The sequence below is a fragment of the Rattus rattus genome, chromosome 8 (genome assembly GCF_011064425.1).
Source record: "Rattus rattus isolate New Zealand chromosome 8, Rrattus_CSIRO_v1, whole genome shotgun sequence".
NCBI lineage: Eukaryota > Metazoa > Chordata > Mammalia > Rodentia > Muridae > Rattus > Rattus rattus.
This window is the reverse complement of record NC_046161.1, coordinates 17,791,614-17,815,132: the sequence shown is the minus strand read 5'-3', so window position 1 is coordinate 17,815,132 and position 23,519 is coordinate 17,791,614. Positions and strand designations below refer to the sequence as shown.

Sequence of the window (23,519 nt, the reverse complement as noted above, 5' to 3'; positions counted from 1 at the left end):
ACACAGAACAGCCCTGTCTCAAAAATTCAAACAAAACAAACAAAAAACATAGCAAAGTCAGGAGTTGTGGCAGGTACTTTAATCCCAACACTCTGGAGGCAGAGGCAGGTGGATCTCTCTCTATTGTGGGCCAGCCTGGTCTACACAGTAACTTCCAGTTCAGGCAGGACTACACAGTGAGACCTTATCTGAAAACAACAGCAACAAAAATATACACATCTCTCCCCCAAATAAAACACCCAGTCTGGAAGTCAATTGCAGTTGGGGAAGCACAGGAAAGTCGGTACAGAATGTAACCTCTTAGGCCTGGCTGGGTGTCCTGATTCAAGAGTGACCCTTCTCTACAGAGGCTTCTGGTTTTCTCTCTGCCCATAGGCTGATACCCCAACTAATTGTCTTCTATGAGGAAGGTCACAACACCAGGCGTCCCCTTCCTTTGGCCAGTCGTTCCATAAGAAAGCTGTGGCTTGACTCCTCCCTACTGCCGAGTCTCCAGACAGATGGCCAGCTTCTGCAGCCTGGGGCTGTGGGAATGAAAGAACTGGATAAAGAGGTCCTCATTCTTCAGCCTCATTGGCAGGCCCGGAAAGTGCTGAACTCAGGGGGCTCTGGAGAGAACGATGCAGAGGTAGGCCTCTTCCGAGGCCCTGAGTCCAGGGTTGCCACTGAGTCTTCCTGAGTCATTTTCTTTGTACATGGAAGAAAAGAAAGGAAAATTAAAACAAACAAACGAACCTGGGAGTTCCTCCTGTTCCAAGCTCTCAGGTCCCTTCCCATGTCCTCCCACCACCTACCCAGATTCCAACCTTCAGTGGCTGTGTTTTCTGCAGAAGAGGGGGGACCAGAGGCCAGGGCTCAAATCCCACTTTCATAACTTCCTAGCATCCTGACCTCACTTGAGTGACAACCCATCTGTACCTCCGTTTCAAATGACAGTATCCATCTCCTAGGGCCCTGTGAGGCTTGAGAGAGAGAGAGGTCCATGAAGTGGCTGGCACCTTCGTACCCACCCATCTGGGTTCCCCTAAAACCTTTCCAAATCAGTTGGTGAGGTGGGCTTAGGGCCCCTCAGAGCTTTGGTTCTCCTTAACCAGTGATCCCCATAAGATCCCTGTCTAGGGGCTGGGGATTTAGCTCAGTGGTAGAGCGCTTACCTAGGAAGCGCAAGGCCCTGGGTTCGGTCCCCAGCTCCGAAAAAAAGAACCAAAAAAAAAAAAAAAAAGATCCCTGTCTAGCTACAGTATCTCTGTTTGTAAAGAATACACAGCAGGGTATGCAGAGGCAGGCAGACTTCTGTGAACTGGAAGCCAGCCTGATCTACATAGTGGGTTTCAGGCCAGCCAGGGCTGCACAGCCTGTCTTTAAAAAAAGAAAGGAAAGCAGGTAAGGGTGATGGATGCCTTTAATTCCAGCACTTGGGAGGCAGAGGCAGGCAGATCTCTGAGTTCAAAGGCCAGCCTCTACAAAGTTCCAGGACAGTAATAGTTATACAGAAAAACTCTGACTCAAAAAACAAACAAAAAAGAAAAAGAAAAGAAAGAGAGAGAGAAAGAAAGGAAGGAAGGAAGCCAGATACAATAGCCACACCTTTAATCCCAGCACTTGGAACATGAAGGTAGGAGGATCTCTGTGAGTTTCTTGCCAGCCTGGTCTACATATTAAGTTCCAGGGCAGCCAGGACTACATAGATGGATCTTGTCTGAAAACAAAAACTAAACAAGCAAACAGACTAAACAGAGAGTCTGGAGAGACAGCTCCACAGTTAAGAGCACTGGCTGCTCTTCCAGAGGACAGGCTTTCAATTCTCAGCACCCACATGGCAGATCATACCTGCCTATAACCCCAGTTCCAGGGCTTCTGAGACACTCACACAGACCTAGTTGCAGTCAAAATACCAATGAACATGAAAAATAAAAACCCAATAGAATAATGAAGTGACCTCCTCCCCATAAAGCTTTCCAAATCATTGGATGTCAGGCTCTGAGAGATGGGCAGTAAACAGGTGCTTAGCTGCCCGCCACTTTGTAGTCATTCTCCACTAACATCAAAGCTTTCTGTTCTAGAAGCTTTTATTTATTGTTAATGTATGAATATGAGTATTTTCCTAAATCTGTTCTAAATGTAGCTATGGGTAGAACTAGGGATTCACTGGAACTAGACTTACAGTTCCAGGCCAGTCACAGCTACCTAATGAGACCATTTCTGAAGAAGAAAGAAGAAAGGAAAGAAAAAAACTAAAACCAAAAGCAAGAACTGAGATATCTATATAAGTGTGTTCACAAACGCCAGAAGGTGGGAGCATTCCAAGTGTCCGTCAATAAACATGAATCAGCAACATGTGGCATATCATGCTCTGGACTAGTAGTCAGCCTTGAAAAGGAAGACAATTCAGACACAAGTTCAAAGTTAACATCATGGGGTGAACTTAAGGTTACAATGTGAAGTGGAACCAGCTAGCACAAAAGGAGAAATATTGTATTCATATGGGAATATGCAAATGGACAAAAGCAGGAAATAGGGCTTGAGGCTTTGGGTACATGCCCAGTCCAAGATTATGTGTGCGCATGTGTGTGTGTGTGTGTGTGTGTGTGTGTGTGTGTGTGTGTGTGTGTGTGTGTGTTTTATACAGCCCTGGGGCAATGGACATGGCTATTACATATTGAGACTGTTTCAAGCAAAAGCAAGTGAACCATGACTCATTTGTCAACTCCCCTAGCATGCAGAAAGCCCTGGGTTACATCCCTAGTACCACATAGAGTGGTGCCCACCTGTAATCGCAGCACTTGGGAAAGGGATGCAGGAGCATCCTCAGCAACATAGTGAGTTTGTTACCAGCCTGTCTGGAAATAACATATTCAAACCAAACCAAGCAACAGCAATAAAAAAGCCTTAGGGGCTGGACAGTCCTGAGTGGTCCAGCTCCCACGTGTTGGGATAACATACATTGGCCACCATGCCCAGCCATCTGAGCTGGACAGTTTAGTCTAAGCTGGAGCCACAACTGATGTAAATGTAGCACTTCAAACACACTAGGCTCTCTCTGCCTGAGCAGTTGTATGGCTAGCTTTTGTTTTGGTTTTGTTGACTTTTTGAAACAATGTTTCTCCATGTATCCATGGGTGTCCTGGAATTCAGTGTGTAGACCTCAGGACTAACCTTAAACTCAGAGATCCACCTGTCTCTGTGCTAGGATAAAGGTGTGTACTACTGTGTGCTCTGCATTGTTTTTTTGTTTTGTTTTTGTTGTTGTTGTTGTTGCTTTTAAGCTAGGGGGACTCAGGCTGGTGAGATGGCACTGCAGCTCAGGGCACTTGTTGCCAAACCTAATGACCTGAATTTGATTCCTCACATGGAAGGAGAGAACCAACTCCAAGTTGACCTTTGACCTCCACATGTATGCTGTGGCACTCCCCCCACCACATACACAAAAGAAAATGGGGGCGGGGACCTCTGTAGCCCAGGGTGATCTGTAACTCACCATATAGCCCAGGCTAGTCCCCCAGTCCTTCTCTCCACCTCCCAAATTCTGGAATTCCAAGTGTAAGCCCCATACTGACTTAAAAATAACCTTTTCTTGGGGTTGGGGATTTAGCTCAGTGGTAGAGCGCTTGCCTAGCAAGCACAAGGCCCTGGGTTCGGTCCCCAGCTCCGAAAAAAAGAAAAAAAGAAAAAAAATAACCTTTTCTTGTTGTCAGAAGGAGACCAGAGCATATCAGAGTGTCACGAGATTCCACATCAGCCCCTGGATATGCCACCAGGTCATCCCAGACTTCTCACCATCCTCAAGGGTTGAATCCAACCCAGTGACAATACAGCTCTGTGATCCCCTAGTTTTTCATAGCCAACCCAACCCAGGCTTATGAGCAAGTCCTAGTCCTATGACCCTGGGCTTCTTCCTACCCTCAGGTTCAGAGTCTGAGAATTCCCAGTGGCACAACTCCCTTCCCTTCTCAGCTGGTTGTCATCAGGAAGCTTTACAAAAAGAGTAACTCACCGTGGAGATGGCAAACAGAGAGTTATCAAAGGACATGTCTGAAACAGAGAGCAAAGTCAGCATGTGTATGGTGGGTCCACTGCCCTGCAGCCACCAGGTCTTTGCCCATAGTCCCACAATTAACCCTGCAGTAGGACTTGGGGTTCATGTTCCAGCATCCTCTCCAGATTCTTTCCACTCACTCTACAAGGTGAGTTTTGACCATTTAGAGGGAGGAGCACAGGTCTCACTGTGTAGAACACGCTGGGGGCCAGTGAGATGACTCAGTGGATGAAGGCACTTGCAGCTAAATTTGTCACCTTGAATTCAATCCCAAGGATCCACTTAATAGAAAGAAAGAATTGGCTCCTACAAGCTGTTCTCTGACACACAAGCACTATGCCATGCTGGCTTCCGCATGCGCAGACATCAAATACAAACAGATAATCAAATGCTGCTGATCACTGAAATGTGTTCATAGTATGGCTGGTGTCCAGGTACAGCATAGAGCTTATCTAGGGACTCCAGGAAGGTCCCTGGAGGGGGGCATACACACAGAAGGTGGAGAGTGGAGTGTGGGGCATACACACAGAAGGTGGAGAGTGGAGTGTGGGGCATTCACACTGAAGGTGGAGAGTGGAGTGTGGGGCATTCACACTGAAGGTGGAGAGTGGAGTGTGGGGCATTCACACTGAAGGTGGAGAGTGGAGTGTGGGGCATTCACACTGAAGGTGGAGAGTGGAGTGTGGGGCATTCACACTGAAGGTGGAGAGTGGAGTGTGGGGCATTCACACAGAAGGTGGAGAGTGGAGTGTGGGGCATACACACAGAAGGTGGAGAGTGGAGTGTGGGGCATTCACACTGAAGGTGGAGAGTGGAGTGTGGGGCATTCACACTGAAGGTGGAGAGTGGAGTGTGGGGCATTCACACTGAAAGTGGAGAGTGAGTGTTCTAGGCAGTGGGTAGAGCCAATGTGGAGGATAGAAACAAAAACAGGAAATGAGAACCCAACAGAAACAATGGGGACCATGTTTGGACCCCAAAAGCAATGAGAGGCCATAGAAAGATCTGAGCAGCAACAGAAATTTGAAGCTTGGTTCACCAGGGAAGCATCAGGGACATGGACAACAAACATGACAGACCTGTGTTGGTGAAGTTGATCTGAGCCCAGCAGGATTCACGCTCTCTGCAAAGGGATTCAGAAGAAAAGATGCCTCGTGAGATAGGACACTTGTTCTAGAATATCCCTGCTAGCAAGACCTGACATGGCTTGCTTTTGGCACTCGCACGTCTCCTGCCCACAGCAAATACCTGCCCACTGAAAGCACTCGGCCCTCATTTGCAGAGCTGTCACACTGGGTGGCAACTCTCTGGCTGTGAGGAGCGGGGGACAGCTCCAGGGAAAGTCTACCATTGAACAGTCCCAGTGAGAGTCCCAAAGGCTGCCACTGCGAGATACCTAGATTTCTGGGACAATACTGCGGGAGCCAGCAGTGTGCTGGAGGTAAGGCAGCTGTGCATCCTGGCTGCATGTGACTGAGCTTCACATGTGGGAAATGGGTATAATCTGAACCACTGAGAAGCAGCAGTGAACACAAGTTTTATAGCATCTTAATATAAAGCACTGCTCAATAAATAATCCATGCTCCATGTATCTGTCAGCCCTCCCACCAGAGGGCACTGTGGGAAATGAGGCATTTGCCCAGCTAGCAAAGTGCTCAATGATCACCCAGGGAGGATCTCACCTCTGCATCTGTAAGTTTTTGGCTTTAGCTAGAAGAAAGATGAACAGGCATTGGTTAGATGGTTCTGGATCAGGTAGCAGCTAAGAAATGTTGACACCCATGAAATCAAATGTTCCCTTGAACCCTGTGCGACTCAGCCTTGGCTCATCTATGGAGATCTGCCACTAAGTACAAAAGCTACTATAAACAGATCTTTCTCAGTTCTTTTCTTGGCAGAAAGAAAACATCCGGTGTAGCCCTGGGTGTTCTGGTTCATAGTCACACTATGGAGACTAGCTGGACTGTTCCGTAGAGATCTATCTGCCTGCTGAGTACAGGGATTAAAGGCATGGCCACCTTCAGTCCTGTGTAGCTCAGGCTGGCCTGAACTCAGCATGTAGTCAAGGCTGGCTTAGTATTCCTAGTCCTCCTACATCTACCTCCTAAATGCTGCAAGTATGGTGTGTGCCATCTGTTTCTTTGAGACAGGGTCCAGCCCAGGTTGGTCTCTAACCACCAATCCTCTTATGTCTTCATCAGCCTCTTGAGTTCTGGCTTAACAGGTCTGTATGACTACTTCATCCAGTAGGTTTTGGGTTTGTGAAAAGTATTTACTCTGTGTGTGTGTGTGTGTGCTTGCATGAGTGTGGGTACACACACCATAGGGCATATATGTAGAGGTGGAGTCAGCTGTCCTACCATCTGAGCCCCAGGGATTGAGTTTGGCAGTAAGCATCTTTGTCTGCTGAGCAATCTTGTTGGCCTTTATTTCTGTGCTTGACTTACAAGAAATGTATGTTCATTAAGAAAATAAACAAGGGGGGTTGGGGATTTAGCTCAGTGGTAGAGCACTTGCCTAGCAAGCGCAAGGCCCTGGGTTCGGTCCCCAGCTCCGAAAAAAAAAAAAAAAGAAAAAATAAATAAACAAGGGCTGGAGAGATGGCTCAGCAGTTAAGAGCACTGACTGCTCTTCCAGAGGTCCTGAGTTCAAATCCCAGCAACCACATGGTAGCTCACATCCATCTGTAATGGGATCTGATGCCCTCTTCTGGTGTGTCTGAAGACAGCGACAGTGTACTCACATACATAAAATAAATAAATTAAAAAAATAAATAAATAAACAGGGGTTGGGGATTTAGCTCAGTGGTAGAGCACTTGCCTAGCAAGCGCAAGGCCCTGGGTTCGGTCCCCAGCTCTGAAAAAAAGGAAAAAGAAAAAGAAGAAAAATAAACAAACAAACAAACAAACACACTTGAAGCTACCAAATGTGGTGCCTCCCTGTCATAATCGCTGCAAACTGAGAGCAGAGCCAAGAGGATTATCTGTGGCTCACGGCCAACCTGATCTACATTGGAGGTGGGGCCTCCAAACCAGCCTGGGCTGTGTAGTAAAATCCAAGCAAAACCTTCAAACCCATATAAACATGTAAAATTGTTTTTCTTTAAAATTGTGAATTTCCTGCTGGACAATTTCCAACATGTGTCTGTGGTCCCAGCACTAGAGAGGAGGAGGCAAGAGGACCAGAAGTTCAAAACCACCTTCAGTTAGATGGCCAGCTTGAGGCCGCCTGGGCTACATGAGACCTGTCAAAATCAGGGTTTGGGGGGAGTCCGTGAGATGGCTCTTTAGGTAAAGATAATTGCCAATTGCCGCCAAGGTTGATACCTGAGTTGGCTCCTGGGGACCTACAAGGCGTAAAAGACTCCTGCAACCTCCACCCAGGAGGAAGAGGTGGGTGGAAATGTTTCGAAAGGGGTTTCCTTGTTGCTGGAGTGGACAGAGAGCTCCTGTCTAAGTGGAGAGTTTAGAGCAGAATCCTCAACCTCAGCCTCCAAAAATATTTACATTATGACTCATAACAGCAGCAAAATTAGTTATGAAGTGACAATGGAAATAATTCATGTAATGTTAACAAACATGGGTGTCAACATAACAAAATAACACAGACTGTATTTTTTTTGTGTGTGTGTGTGTTCTTTTTTTTTTTTTTTTTTTTTTTTTTTTTTTTGGAGCTGGGAACAAGCCCAGGGCCTTGCGCACTAGGCAAGCGCCTGCCACTAAGCTAAATCCCCAACCCCAACATAGACTGTATTAAAGCGTCGCAGCATTAAGAAATTTGAGAAACGGGCACCAATGGGAGGAGAAGCCTTTGGTCCTGCCAAGGCTGGATCCACAAGTATAGGGGAATGTCAGGGCGGGGAGGCAGGAAGGGGTGGGTGTTGGGGAGGGGGAACTTCCTTATAGAAGAAGGGGGAGGGGGAATGGGATAGGGGGCTTATGGATGGGAAACCAGGAATGGGAATAACATTTGGGATGTAAATTTTAAAAAATCCAAAAAAAAAAAAAAAAAAGTTTGAGAAACACTGGTTTAGAGAATGAAAGGGAAACAGATGAAGGAGATGGTCCAACACAAATGGGAATGAATGTACTTTTGTTCCTGAGACAGCATCTCACATAGCCCAGACTAGTCTGGAATTTGCTATTTAGTGAGGCTGACATTGAACTTAGTCCCCTGCCTTCAGCTAGTTGAGTGCTGGGATGTGCCCACTGTGCCTTGTGCAGCAGAGCTGAGCCTCCACAGATCTTGCTGCCTCAGGGTGTGATCTAGAAAGTCTAGTCTCCCTTGAGTACCCAGGGATTCATGTGTCAGTCTCACCTCCCTCCACCTGTCACCTCACTGATGATGCACCCCGCCACGCACACACAACTGCTGAGTTCTGGTGAGAGAATTCCCTAAACTGACTGTCTCTGTGCCCCTGCAAACATCAATGACAAAACCAGTCCTGGTGAGGGAGAGAGAGTCCCGGCTAAGAGCGCTGGCTGTTTTCCAGAAGCCCCAGGCTCAGTACCCGGCACCCACATGTGTAGGAGGTACAAAGGTTCTACACATGCTCACAAATGAGCACTAGGGGAACTAGGAATGTTAAACACACAGGGTTGCTCCTTCAAAGAAAGGGGGGGGGGATACATAACCTGTTATCAGCCCAGAAGGCCTGGTGACCATTTGCCCTTTGTGGCTGAGCCCACACCAGATCTTCCCTCAGACCCTTATCATGTATGAGCCTATTTTTCTCAGCCAATCTACAGAATCTATCTTTTCAGAAGGTATCATATGCAGTCAATCTGTAGAACCCATCTTACTAGAAGATGTTGCATGTACTTTAGGGAGTTTTTGTCAAGTCTTCTGCTCTACTGTGCACACAGGATTGAGCTAATTATCACCAGGAAAAAAAAGTCACCAAATTGTGCCATGCTTAATATACCTAAAATAACCTACTTCAGATCCAAAGTTTGAACCAGCACCAGCTACTTCGTCATGTTGAACTGAACTGCCGTCTTGCCTCCGAATCATTACGCTACTGACCATAGTGATCTCAGACACCCCACCACCACATCCTCACCCCCATTCTCCTCATCCCCACACCCCGCACACCCAGCAGGCCACAGCCATCTGTAACTCCAATTCCAGGGCATTTGATGTTCAGTTTGGCCTTTGACACTCCCACAAAGGAAAGAAGAATCCAGGCATGAACAGGAGTTTAGCATCAACCTCGATGACAGGATGGGGAGAGGGAGAGGAAAGGAGCTGGGTAGCACAGTGCCTGAAGTCTGAGGGCAGAAGCAGGGCAGTGGATCTCTATGGTTTCCAGATCAGCCTGGACCACAGCACACAGTGGGTCTCAGGGCAGCTGGGGCTCCATAGTGAGACCCTGCCTCAAACAACTCGAGGGGAAGGTTGAGAGCTGTTAGCAGGTTTGAGGCTGTCAGGGGCCTGGTTTGCCTCCTGCCCACTGATTACCTTTCCTCACCAGCACTGCGATGACCACCAGCCCTGAGAGGAGGACGGCGCCAGCCAGGCTCAGGGAGAGTGCCATGATCCAGGTGTGGACTAGAGAGAAAAGAAAGAGAATGGGGCAGGTGAAGGAGCTACAAGGACAGGGAGAGGGCATCTGGGGGTGACTTTCTGGAGCCCCACCCTCACCCAACAGACACCTCAGCCAACCATCTCGGGTATACGTGGGCTGGGAACTTAACAAGCCTGGCATGTAGGCGCTTAGCAGCCAATGAGGACTTCTGCTGGACCAGTAAGAAAGTTTACTCCTTCTGGGGAGGTAGCCCCATCCCAAAACCAGATTACCAAGCATCTGGGAAGTTAAGGAGAATGATTTTGAGTTCAAGGTTATCATGAACTAGAGAGGTCAAAGCCAGCGTAGGATGCAGAATGGCCTATACACACTGGAAAAGCAAACCAAAACGAGAGGGGGGCGGAGACAGAGAGAACACTTGACTAATGTAAAGAAGGTTCTAGATTCCATTCCCAGTACCATCACACACACACACATGTACATACACACCATAGTTTGTGCATGGAAGTCAGTCATACCTGAGGGTAAGTGCCTTTCTCACTAAAACATCTAGGTGGCCTGACAAATGATTATATGTATGTGTATTTATACATGTGTGTGTATGTATATGTATATGTACATATACATATACATACTTTGATATATAGATATATATTAAAAATGGTGATTGAAGCTGGACATAGTGGCTCAAGTGTCACACTCATAATCCTAACATGGGAAGCTGAGGCAGGAGAATTGCTGAGTTTAATGCCAAGGCTGTGTAGCAAGACCTTGCCTAAACAAAAGACATGAAAGTAGAAAGAGCAGAAGGGAGAGCAGTAGGAAAGATGAAGGGAATTGGGGCGGGGGGAGAAGGTGACAGAGCAAATGAACAAAATACATATGTGCATGTGACAGTGCCATGACGAAACCCATTGCTGTGTATAGCTAATGCATGCTGGTGAAAACACTTTGCATGTTTATTTCTATGCACAGGGGCTGAGCGCTGAGAGGAGGCTTTTGCAGTGCATCCTAGTTCCCACAGAGCCCAGAAGAGGTGGTCCATCCCCCTCGAGCTGGGTCACAGGCAGCTGTGAACGTCATGACTGATGCATGTGCTGGAAGCTAAACTTGGGTCCTTTCGGAGGGAGAACAGTCACTGCTCTTAATGCTGAGCCATCTCTCTAGCCTCCAGGGAAACATCTCTCAAAAGAGCTCTATATAACCATAGCCCTGGAGCTGGAGAGAAGACTCAGCGGCTATGAGCACCGGCTGAGTTCAAATCCCAACAACCACATGGTGGTTCACAACCATCTGTAATGGGATCTCATGCCCTCTTCTGGTGTGTCTGAAGACAAGTACAGTGTACTCAGATAAATAACTAAAAATAAAAAAATTAAAAAAAATCATAACCCTTAGGAGTCTGAGGCAGGAGGCAAGCCTGAGTCCTTGTCTCAAAAAACAAAATAAGAAATTTTAGGCTAGCTAGTTTCATGTCAGCTTAGCATAAGCTAGAGTCATCCAAAAGGAAGGAACCTTAATTGAGGGAAATGCCTCCATAAGATCAGGCTGTAAGTCATTTCCCTTTCTAAATTACTTATTTTATGTACATTGTTGATTTGCCTGCATGTATGTCTGTGTGAGGGTGTTGGGGCTTCTGGAACCAGAATTACAGTTATGAGCTGCCAAGTGGGTGCTGGGAATTGAACCCACATCCTCTGGAAGAGCAGCCAATGCTCTTAATCTCTGAGCCAACTCTCCAGCCCTATAAGTAATTTCTTTTAATTAATGATTCATGGGGAGGGTCCAGCCCACTGTGGGTGTGGCCATCCCTGGGCTGGAGGTCCTAGGTTCTATGAGAAAGCAGGCTGAGGGAGCCACAAGGAGCATGTTAATAGGCAGCACCCCTCCATGGCCAATGCATCAGCTCCTGCCTCCAGGATCCTGCCCTGTCTGAGTTCCTGCCCTGACTTCCTTCAGTGTTGGACTGCAATGTGGAAGTGTAAGCTGAATAAACCATTTCTTTCCTAACTTGCTTTTGGTCATGGGGTTTCGTCATAGCAATAGAAACAGTAAGACAGTGGGTTAGTGGTTAAAGCACTTCCTACCAAACTTGTTAACCTGAATTCAGTTCCCACGTGATGGAAGGAGAAAACAGATTCTCACAGGTTGTCCCCTGACATGTGCAAACACACACACACACACACACACACACACACACACACACACACACACACACACACAAATGCAATTTTTAAAAAAATTTTGGAGGCAGTAGAGATACCTAAGTGGCTAAGAGCACTGGCTGCTCTTCCAGAGGACCCGGGTTGAGCACCCACACTGCAGCTCACAACCATCTCCAATGCCAGACCCAAAGGCTAAGCCCCCTCTTCTGGCCTCTCTGGACATTGCGCACACATGGTACATAGACAGTAAATACCTGCAGGCGAGCTACCCACACACATGCAATGTAAATGAACCAATCCATTGATTCATTGCTAATTGTGGGAGAGGTGTTTAAAAGGCTTGTTTCTCTATGACTAGGATTGGCATCGGATTCAGATCTAGAAGTGCAGGTCAGGATTATATCACCATGAAGGGCAAGGTGTCCTTAAAACAAGGCAAGGAAGGAAAGCAAGAAGGACGCGAAGTTCCTGCCCCCTGGTTTTTGTTTGTTTGAGACAGGGTCTCACTAGGTCTGCCTTTTAGTTCTGTCCGTGTCTGAATCCACAGTGAACTGCCTTCAGCGAGCCGTCAAAACCTTTTTGTGGGGGAAACCAGTTTCTTTTTCATTTCTTTGCCCCCTTCCCCTTCCAGTAGGGACTCGAGTGCCCCAGGACTCTGCTGCCCTCAAAGTTGCCGCAGATCTTGACCTCATGATGTCCCTGCTTCTAATAGGATGACAGCATGTGCCCCTAGCTGGGGAAATGCAGGGCTTTGCAAAGGCCTGGCATCGCTCTAGCACTGGAGCCATCCCACCCCACCCCACCCCCACCAAGTTTGTTTTGTTTTTGAGACAAGGCTTTACTATACAGCTCTGACTTGCCTGCAACTTTCTATGTGGACCAGGCTGGCTCTGAGCTTACCTCTGCCTTCTGAGCACTGGGGTTAAAGGTCTTCACCACCAAGTGTAGCTCCCTTGCTCCCCCCCCCCTTTCTCCCCCCCCCCCCCCCCCGAGCTGAGGACCGAACCCAGGGCCTTGTGCTTGCTAGGCAAGCACTCTACCACTGAGCTAAACCCCCAACCCTCCGATCCCTTTTTCTTTTGTTTCTGCTTTTGCTTTTTGATTTTTGGAGATAAGGTTTCTCTGTGTAACAGCCCTGGCTGTCCTGGAGCTTGTCCTGTAGACCAGGCTGGCCTTGAACTTAAACCTGTCTCTGCCTCCTGAGTGCTGGGCTTAAAAGCTGTGCTACCTCACCCACTTTCAATGTTTTCTTTTAATTAATTGATTACTTCTTAGTTTATGTCATACCAGTAGTTATCTTGTAGCTCCAGTCTGGGTACTAAAGAGTCGATGACAGCCAGGCAGTGATGGCCCATGCCTTTAATCCCAACACTCTAGAGGCAGAGGCAGGTGGGTTTTTCTAAGTTTGAGGTCAGCCTGGTGTACAGAATGAGTTCCAAGACAGCCAGGGCTACACTGAGAAGCCCTATCTTTTTTTTTTTTTTTTTTTTTTTTTTTTTTTTTCGGAGCTGGGTACCGAACCCAGGGCCTTGTGCTCGCTAGGGCAAGTGCTCTACCACTGAGCTAAATCCCCAACCCCGAGAAGCCCTTTCTCAGGGGGAAAAAAAGGCCAATGACATTCTCACTGGCCATACAGCAGGCTCTGAAGACTACTAGGATCTCATTCCTCAGGATGGAGCTCCACAACAGCGTGGGACACATGCGACATCCCAGTACTAGGGAGGCAAAAGCAGGAGGACCAGGGTCATGGCCATCCGAGGCTGCACAGGGAGTCGCAGGCCAGCCCAGGCCACATGAGTCTCTCAAATTGTTTTGTTTAAAGGAAAGAACGGTCATTTCACAAATTCCTGTCTGCAAAGGACTCGGATTCCTTTCCCAGGACTGAGGCAGTGGGGTGGGGTATCTGGGGACCTGGTGGGGCAGGACGTCTTGATCTGGGGAACAGGTCTTGTCATTCACCCTCTGTGGCATGAGGGTCACTGTCTTCTTTTGGCTCCTGGTAAGAAACGGGAGCTCAGGCAGGGAGGGCAGCTCCATCTTCCCAGCCCGCAGACCCAGTGGGCAGCAGTGTCCATTGCACGATGAGGTGGGAAAGGGGCTTTGACTACATCCAGGAGGCCTCCTCCTCACTCAAGGATGACCTTAGGTTTCCAATCCTCCTGCCTCCCCCTCCCCAGTGCTGGGATTACAGAGGCCCACCCTAACACCTGGGTCTTCTGTTTGTTTAGTGAGATCGAGTCTTCTACGTAGACCAGACTGGTCTCCAACTCATAGGAGCTCTTCTGCCTCAGTTTCCAGACTGCTGGATACATGTTTGTGCCACATGCCTGACCTTGCTCTTTAAAACAATTTTGGAATTACAGACTTCTTTATGTTGGGCATGGGGAGGCAGTGTGCATGGGGCACAGCATGTGTGTAGAGCGGAGGTCAGAGGACAGCTTTTGGGAGTTGATTCCTTCCTTACAGAATCTAAGGGGTGAACTCAGGTCAAGCCATCAGGGATGGCAGCAAGCCGCCTCAGCATATGCATGGCACCCTCTGGTTTTGTCTGTTCCAGGGGCTCGGATGCCTTTCACTTACTACAGAAATACTAAGCAGGCTCTATCCACTCAGCTCACCCTAGGTGCATCCCCAGGGCTCCAGACCCGTAAGGCAAACCCATCCCTTTATCCAGAAAAGGACATAGGTAAGAGGCCTCCCTGGGCCCCTGCATGGTCAGATGAGTAGCTGATGTCTGCTGTGGCCCACAGGTCCCTACGTCCCCGCCCTACCACACTCTGGCTCTTCATTGATCACTGAGTTTCTGCCCTCCTGGGGTCATCTACAAACACACACAGGCAGGTTCAGCCCCAGGGCCTTGGCATACCTGTTTCCTGCTGTAAGTCCTGGGTGTCAGATGGCTACTTCTCTTCCTTCAGATCAATGGACTTCTCTGTAGACTTGCACTTGCTACAAAGTATCCCAGGGAAGTGTAGGGCAACATGACCAGGATGCTACAGTCTTACCTGGGAAGGAGACCTGCACCTCCTGGCTGAAGTCCGACAGCTGGGGCTCACTGTGCTCTCCCAGCACACCATACTGACAGCGGAAGATGCCCCCTGCAGCCTCACTGCTGCCACCACTGCCACTACCAGTCACATTGAATGTGACACTGTGCCGATCTGAGGGGGCTTGTAGGAGCTGGACCGCCTCTCCCCCTCGGAACAGGGTGAAGTTGGCCCCGAGAATGTCCTTGGGGGCTGTGCATGAGAGGTAGATGGGATCCTCACGGCTGCTTGGGATGGGGGGCACCAGGAAGATAGATGGTGCAGGGATGGCCAAGGAGCCTGTAACGAAGAATGACACCCTGAGATGGCTGTGTTCTCCAGACTTGTGCATACATGTGTGTACCTATATGTGCACACGTGTGTGCTGGAGAATCAAACCATCCTGATGCCTGAGGAGCTGTACCCCCAGGCTCTGACCCTCAATGTATGTATCGGGGACACTAGTGACCCCCAACTATTCACCACTGTTAGTAGATTGGGTACCTGGTATATGTGCGTGTCATTAAGTCATGTCATTGACAGTGGCGGTAATTATTAAACAATAACACAATGATGCATACTCAGCAATACTATGCATCAGACTCGCTGTGGTTGCCAGGAACCAGGCAATCTTTTTCTATAGAAATGAACAGAAACCGGGGCAATCTCTCCAGATTGCTCAGTGGATAGGAGCATGGGCTGCTCTTCCAGGGGTTATATGATTCCCAGCACCCACAGGGCAGCTTACAACTCAATCTGCAACTCAGGTCCAAAGGGATTTGATGCCATCTTCTGACCTCCAGAGATACCAGGCCTGCACACAGTGCTCAGACACACATGCAAACAAATCACTCACATACAGAGAAGAGAATGAGAAGTACTGGCCTCAGGAAAGTGCAAGCAGGGTGTGGGGTGTTAGGAAGGCGACTTGTGAACTGGGGTGACCTCAGAGGACTTCCCAGAAGAGGTGCCATATAAGCTGACCACATGCTAGCATAGGACTGCTATGAAGATTGAGGAAGAACCTTCCGGCCTGAAGAAACGCCGTGGGAAGAAGCCCAGAAGTTGAACTGAGCACACAAATGACCTGGGGGCATGGCTCAATGTCTGAGCCCCTGCCTAGAATCCCCACCAAGGGGCTGGTGGTGTGGCTCAGTGGTAGAACTACTGCCAAGCATGTGTGAGGCCCCACATTCATCCACAAGACCAGAAGAGAAAATCCAGGAGGTGAGTTCATGTTGTTTAGTGAGGGGTGAGTAAAGAGAGAGAGTAAGACAGGAGGGCAGAGAAATTTGTCTTACTCCTTGGTGTTGCCTAGAGAGTGGGTGGAGGTGGAGTGGGTCTTCTTGTAGGAAACAGTCTCTGGTTGGACCAGTCTGTTGCCTAGCTGACACAATTTCCTGATGAGAAAGTCAGAGTCAATCCATTTTGTCTTTTTGAAAATGTATTTTATATGAGTGATTTGCCTGCATGTATATCTAGGTATTCTGTAGTTCCTGTGGAGGTCAAAAAAGGTGTTAAATCCCTTTGGACCCAAGTTACAGAAAGTTGTGTTCTGCCACATGGGTGGCTGGAAATTGAACCCAGGCTTTTGGACAAGTTAAGTAGGTATGTGGATATTTATGTGTAAATCGGAGGACAGCTTACAAGGGCTGGTTCTCTCCTCTTACCATGTGAACGCCAGGGAAACCCCAGGTCATTAAGCTGGACAGCAAGTGCCACCAGCCCCCTCTTCAAACAAACAAACAACACACACACACACACACACACACACACACACACACACACACACACACACACACACACACACACAGGCAGGCACTCTACCTTTGTGTTTTGTCGTAGCCCCTGATCAGGAAGCCTGCAGATGACACTCCACAGAGCTTGTGAGCTACCCTCTCCTGATGTCACAACTCCCCAAGTCCGGCACTCTGAGTGCCTCAGGCCTCGGCCAAGGGGGCCATGGTGTTTCTACAGAACTTGTCTCCAGAGGACACAAGAAAGCTCAGATGAAGGCTGTAGCCAGGCAGTATCCCAGGCTCTGGGTTGAATCTGGGGGGATCAGTCTCCTCTAACGATTGGGAAGGGCAGCCCCACTGTGCTTTCTGCTCCTCTGGGCAGCTGGATCCTTCCCCCGAGGGCAAGTTTCAGACTCACCAGATGCAAACAGCAGAATGGTCCAGGGCATCTCTCCTCCCATGTACGGCTGGGAAAGCCGGCCGAGGCCACGGGGATCTGGGGCTCCCTGCCAGCCAGAGACCACAGTGGAGAAAGGAGAAGCGAGTGTTGGTTTATACTGTTCCCTCGGTGGCAGGAAGTTGCACACATGCTTGGGCACCAAGAGAGACTCTCCTGTCCCCACCCCTTCCCCAAACACACAGACAACCACCCAATTAGTGCCCTGCAGCCCCATTGGCTACAGTTTTGTACCTTGCAGGGGGAAAATGTATGTTTGCTTTCTCCCTTCAATCCCAAGAACCTTGGTAGTGTCGGTGGGCTGTGAGGGAAACTTCTACCCAAGATACACCAACACAAGGCAAAACCAAATGACCTGGTGGCATCTAGGGGTCAAGACTCAACCTGAGTGTCCTCAGGCAAGATCTGAGTACTATGATATCTCAGCTTCTCTAGAGAGGGGGTGAGAGAGTAATGGATATTAATTAGATCAGGGAAGTCTGAGAGCAAATGCAACAGTGTAGCCAAACGGCCTGCTCCTAGCCTGAGAATACTTGTCTAGAATCCCCCAGTGAGGAGCTGGGGCAGTGGGGCATGGCTCTGTGGGAGAGTGCTAGTCTAGTTTCAGTAGCTGCATGCCTAGTGGTTTTCAGCTTTGGATAAAGGCTTCAAGGTTTCCTCCGGTAGTTGAAGGAATACCAGTGCAGAAGACAAGAAACTCGGCTGGGTAAATTCCGATACAATTCATACACTTTGAAGTTAACGATATTTAGTTTCCCATTCGATTGTAAAATGTGCCTGAAAGTCTACACCAGGGTGGAGAGTTTGATCACTGTGGTGTTTTAAAAGAGAAATGTCTTACCATAGTCTGCGGCATTGGTGGCATAGCCTTGCTGGAGGAAATACACCACTCACAGCAGGCTCTGAGAGTTCAGACCACTGTCCTTCCCAGTTTGTTTCCTATCTGAGGTTCAAGACGGCTTGCTCTCAGCTGCTGTTCTAGCCAGCATCTGTTCCACCATCATGGAGGAACCATAAGAGGAATAAACCCTTCTATACGTTGTCTTTATCAGAGTAACAGGAAGTTACTGATAGTTTCCAGGGAAAAATGGCTAGAGAGGTGGCCCAGTGGTTAGGAACACTGGCTGCATTCCTCCAAAGAACCTAGGTTTGATTCCCAGCACCCACATGGCGGCTTATAACCAGCAGTAGCTCTGGTTCCAGGGATCTAGTGCCCTCTTCTGAGTCCTCAGGCACTACACATAAGTTGTAATGGAGGCAAAAGAACCACAAACAAACCTCAAAAAGAGCACCTCTCGGCTAGACCCTGGGGCAGTGACTCAGACATTAAAGGCAAGGCTCACAACCAAAACAAAAATATAAGAAGCCATCTCAGGCTCAGCTCAAGGGCAGCCTGAGCCACACACACACACACACACACACACACACACACACACACACACACACACACACACACACACACTTCATTTAATCTTTTTTTTTGATACAGAATTTCTCTGTGTATCTCTGGCTGTCCAACTGAGACTTTGTCTCAAAAATAAAACAAAACAAAAGGAAACAACAGGACAACCAGTTGTCATGCCTTTAATCCCAGCACTCCAGAGGCAGGGAGGCAGATCCCTGTTTGATGCCCCGTCTATACTGTGAGTTCAAGGACAGCCAGAGCTACATAGTGAGACCCTGGGTTTTTGTTTGTTTGTTTCTTAAAAGAAAAAAAGAAAAAAAGGCAAGCAGCCAACAAACATAAAAGTCTCTAGAGCGGCCTTTTGCATTTGAGACAGCGTCTCATACAGTCCAGGCTGGCTTTAAACTAATTATATCGTCAGAATAACTTTGAACTAACTCACTCACTCTGTGTCTGTGTCTATGTCTGCCTCTCTCTCTCTCTCTCTCTCTCTCTCTCTCTCTCTCTTCTCTCTCTCTCCCCCCCCCCCACTCCTTCCCTTGAGACAGAGTTTCTCTATGTAGCCCTGGCTGTTTTGACTGTGTAGACCAAGCTGGTCTCAAACTCAGAGATCCACCTGCCTCTGCCTCCCCAGTGAGGGAGATTAAAGGCACCACTACCACCCAGCTGACCTCGAACTCTTTTTGCAGAATCTTTTTTTTTTTTTTTTTCGGAGCTGGGGACCGAACCCAGGGCCTTGCGCTTGCTAGGGCAAGTGCTCTACCGCTGAGCTAAATCCCCAACCCCTTGACCTCGAACTCTTGATACTCTTATTAAAAAAAAAATCCAGGAAAAAAACAAAAGACAAATATGGGACAAAAGAACCCCAAACTGGTACTTAGAAAAGATTAGCAAGCCAGGCAGTGATGGTGCACAGCTTTATTCTCAGCACTAGGGAGGTAGAGGCAGGTGGATCTCTGAGATAGAGGCCAGCCTGGTCTATGGACCAAGTTCAGGACAGCCAGGGCTACACAAGAGAGACCCTGTCTCTAACCCCTTCTCCTCCCCCCGCCCAAGAAAAAAAGAAAAAAGAAAAGATTAATAAAAGTTAACCATAAAAAAAGGAATTAAGGGGTTGGGGATTTGGCTCAGTGGTAGAGTGCTTGCCTAGGAAGCACAAGGTCCTGGGTTCGGTCCCCAGCCCTGAAAAAAAAAAAAAAAAAAAAAAAAAGGAATTAAAAGCTGGAGGATTGGCTCAGTGGTTAAGAGCACTGACTGTTCTTCCAGAGGTCCTGAGTTCAAATCTCAGCAACCACATGGTGGCTCACAACCATCTGTAATGGGATCTGATGCCCTCTTCTGGTGTCTGAAGATAGCTATAGTGTTCTTTTATATAAAATAAGTAAAAAAAAAAAAAAAAAAAAAAAAAAAAAAAAAAGAACGGAGAACCCACGTTTGATTCCTGGCACGCACATAGTGGCTCCTAACCATCTGTAACTTCAGTTCCAGGGACACTGATGTGATGCCCTATTCTGGCCTCTGAGTATACCAGGTATGCATGCTGTCCATGGATGTCCATGCAGGCAAAATACCCATACATATAATAATTAATCTTATTTTTTTAAGATTTATATTTTTGGAAGAGCAGTCAGTGCTTTTAACTGCTGAGCCATCTCTTCAGCCCCATAAAAATTAATCTTAAAAGGCTGCTGTGATGGCTTAGTAGGCAAAGGTGGTTGCCACTGAGCCAGGTGACCAAAGTCCCATCCATGGAGCCCAAGGTGAGAGAGAGGATGAGTCCTACAGATTGTTTTCTGACCCCCATGTGGGTATTAGGGCATACATGTGTCATAAAACATAGACCCATATATACACGCATGCAAATTAAGTGGAACAAAAATTTAAATCCCTAACAAGACTAATTAATCAAGGCAACAGAAAAAAATGTATTCAGGAATAAAATACCATCACAACGGTATAGACTTGGAAAGATAATATGGGAGCAAGTTTATGCACACCATTTTAGGTTTCTGTAGCTACAATAAGATAGCATGACTAGGGCTGGAGAGATGGCCAGTGGTTAAGAGCACTGACTGCTCTTCCAGAGGTCCTGAGTTCAATTCCCAGCAACCACATAGTGGCTCACAACCATCTGTAATGAGACCTGATGCCCTCTTCTGGTGTGTCTGAAAACAGTGACAGTGTACTCATATCGTAAAATAAATTAAAAATTAAAAAAAAAAAAAAATAGCATGACTAAAAGCATCTTGGGTGGAAAAGCCTAATTTTCTTTTTTTTTTTTTTTTTTTTTTGGTTTTTTTTTTTTGGAGCTGGGGATCGAACCCAGTGCCTTGCACTTCCTAGGTAAGTGCTCTACCACTGAGCTAAATCCCCAACCCCAACCCTAATTTTCTTGCACTTTGCTTTTTGTCTTCCACAATCCTTTTCATCAAAGGAAGTCAGGACAGGAGCTCAAGCAGGACATGAAGCAGAAACAGATGCAGAGGCCGTGGAGGGGCGCTGCTGACAGGCTTGATCCCCATGACTTGCTCAGCCTGCTGTCTTATAGCACCCAGGACCCCCAGCCCAGGGATGGCCCCACCCACAGTGGGCTGGGTCCTCCCCCATCAGTCATCAATCAAGAAACTGTATAATAGGCTTTCCCACAGGTCAGTCTGGTGCGGGCATTTTTCATTGAGGATCCCTCTTCCAAAGTGACCCCTGATTATTTCTGCCCTTTCCCCACACCATAATGCATATGATAATTTATGCTTTCAACATGGGGCTGGAGAGATGGCTCAGTGGTTAAGAACGCTAACTGCTCTTCCAAAGAACCAGAGTTCAATTCCCAGCACCCACGATGGCTTACAACTTTAGTTTAAAGTTGCAGGATATTTCATTACACTGTGAGCTCCAAGATTTTGACCTGGAAAAACCCTGCTGTGGTGTGGCCTAGCCTAGCACACCCTTTAAGTCCAAGGTCAACCCCAGGTCAAGAAAGAGTTGGGTTGGGGATTTAGCTCAGTGGTAGCGCTGCTCTAGGAACATAAGGCGTGGTTGATCCCCAGAAAAAAAAAAAAAAAAGAACCAAAAAAAAAAAAAAAAAAAAAAAAAGAAGCAGAGTAAACAACAGTCTGACCCAGTGAAGATAAAAACAAGAACAAAAACAAAAACAAAACAGGAAAGAGAAAGGAAGGGCTTTGAGTTGCAGGGTATTTAAGACAATGGGGAAAAGGGAAGAGCTTTTTCTTTCTGGGATGTCAGTAGAGTAGGAAGGTCAGCTGGGCACTGCGCTGCCTCTCTGAGCTAGCATCTGGCTCTGAGTGTCTTCATTGGTGAAAATCGGACGGTCGTGTTTGTTTGTTTGATAACAAAGTAATGTCCTCTGACCTCAGCAGGCACCAGGCATGCACATGGTACACAGACATGTATGCAGGCAAAGCATCCATACACATAAAGTAAATATTAAAAAGGACATGGCGGCACAGGCCCCCAATCCCAGCATTAAGGAGTCAGATCTCTGTGAGTTTGAAGACAGCCTGGTCTACAGAGAGTTCCATGTCAGGCAGGGCTACATAGTGAGTCTCTGTTTTAAGAAATTGTATGTATATGCATGCATGCATACATACATAATGTATATGTAGAGCGAGTCAGTCTGGGCCAGTAAGCTGGCTTCTTGGGTAGAGTAAAACCCAACAGGTTTGACAACCTGTGTTTGATCCCTGGGCATCACACGGTGGCAGAAAAAGACCAAACTCCCAAGAGCTGTCTGTGTTCTGTACACAAAACAAAGCAAAATACTAGAACATCATCAACTGACAGGATGTAGAATTACCCAGAAGAACGGGCTCAGGCACCCCTCTGAGAGAGGTTCTAGACTGGGTAAACTGTGGGCAGTACTAGCCTATGGCTGGAATCCTGCCATGCCTAACAAAGAAATGGGGTGTGGCGTGGGGGGTGCTGGGTGCCAGAATTTCTCCCTCCCTCCTCAGGGCTCCTGCCACCCTGTCTCCTCCGCCTGGAGGCACTGCACCCTGGACTGTGCACCACAACAAACCCCCTTAAGGTGCTTCATTTGAACGCAGCAGCAAGAAAAGCAAGGAAGTCAATATATAAAACACATTTAAATGGCAGCAAAAGAAACAGTCCAAGTTTGCAATGCGCCCAAGATGGGAGTAAAGGTTTCTTTACAGCAGACATACAAAAAAGGGAACGAGAGGAGGAAGAGGAAGGACGAATTCACCTCCTCTATCATACTGAATGCCTATAATCAAGCACTGGAAAAGTGGAGGCAGGGGGCGTTGAGAGCCTAAAGCAGTAAGAGGTCTCGAGGGGCCTTTCATGAAGCTGTGAAAGTGAAGCCTGAATTTTGAGTTGCCAAGGAGAGCTGCACACAGGGTATGGAACCAGCCTCAGAGACAGGCATATGTTGGAGGTACAAAGCTGGAAGGGTGGGGCTCTCAGCCCCCTGACATCAGACATGAAGCTACAGAATTTGGAGTTTTCATTACTCGGCTTTAGGACTTGGTTTGGTTCCATATTTCCTCACCGTGCTCTCTTTTGTCCCTTTTAGAGTGGTAGTTTATGTCCTGTGCCATCATATGGTGGATATATGTCATTTGATTTTTTTTTTATCTTATAGGGGATTAGAGTTAAGAGATTGCCTTGAGTCTCAGAAGAGAGTTAAACTTCGAACTTCTAAAGTCTTTTAAAAGTCCCTACTTCTATTTCATGTGTGTGAGTGTTTTGTCTGCATGCCTGTCTGTGCATCACATGCATGCAGGGAGTGCCGGAGGACATCACAGTTCCCTGGAACTGGAGTTACAGAGGTTGTTAGCCACCATGATGAGTCCTCTGCAAGGGTGGGTATCCAGTGCTCTTAACTGCTGAGGCCTTGCCCCCTTAAGCAGGCCCAAGACTGTGATAGATTTGGGGAGGACTTTTGAAGTTGGACTGAATGTATTTTTGTATTATGGTCTGGCTGCCAGCCTAGGGGGCAGGGAGAAGAATGTGGTGGTTTGAATGAGACTGGTCCCATAGACCCATATTTGCATGCTTAGTCCTAAATTGGTGGAACTGTTTGGGAAGGATTAGCATGGGCGGTCCTGGAGAAAGGTCACTGGTGTTTCCAAAGCCTCTCAGAATCCCCAGTGCACTCTCTCTGCCTTCTACTTGGGTTTCCAGA

General features: G+C 47.7%; 1 protein-coding gene across 1 annotated transcript; it reads right to left on the bottom strand.

The window, feature by feature from the left end:
• Window positions 1-64: 64 nt before the first annotated feature.
• Window positions 65-17,167, bottom strand: C8H19orf38 (chromosome 8 C19orf38 homolog). The gene is made up of 7 exons (XM_032910239.1): window positions 16,912-17,167; window positions 14,734-15,054; window positions 9,497-9,586; window positions 5,719-5,746; window positions 5,116-5,159; window positions 3,995-4,032; window positions 65-687 (listed from the first exon to the last, which is right to left on the bottom strand). Exons 1-7 carry the CDS (start codon window positions 17,165-17,167, stop codon window positions 571-573), a joined length of 894 nt encoding a protein of 297 aa, XP_032766130.1. The 3' UTR covers window positions 65-570.
• Between the last annotated feature and the right edge of the window lie 6,352 nt (window positions 17,168-23,519).

Excerpts from the sequence above, each read along its gene's own strand:
- C8H19orf38 (XM_032910239.1), bottom strand. The coding sequence starts at position 17,167 with ATGGGGCTGCAGGGCACTAATTGGGTGGTTGTCTGTGTGTTTGGGGAA. Across the intron at positions 9,587-14,733 it reads GGTGCAGGTCTCCTTCCCAG|TCCACACCTGGATCATGGCA; the intron begins GTAAGACTGTAG and ends TTTTCTCTCTAG. Across the intron at positions 688-3,994 it reads CTCTGTTTGCCATCTCCACG|AAAATGACTCAGGAAGACTC; the intron begins GTGAGTTACTCT and ends CCATGTACAAAG.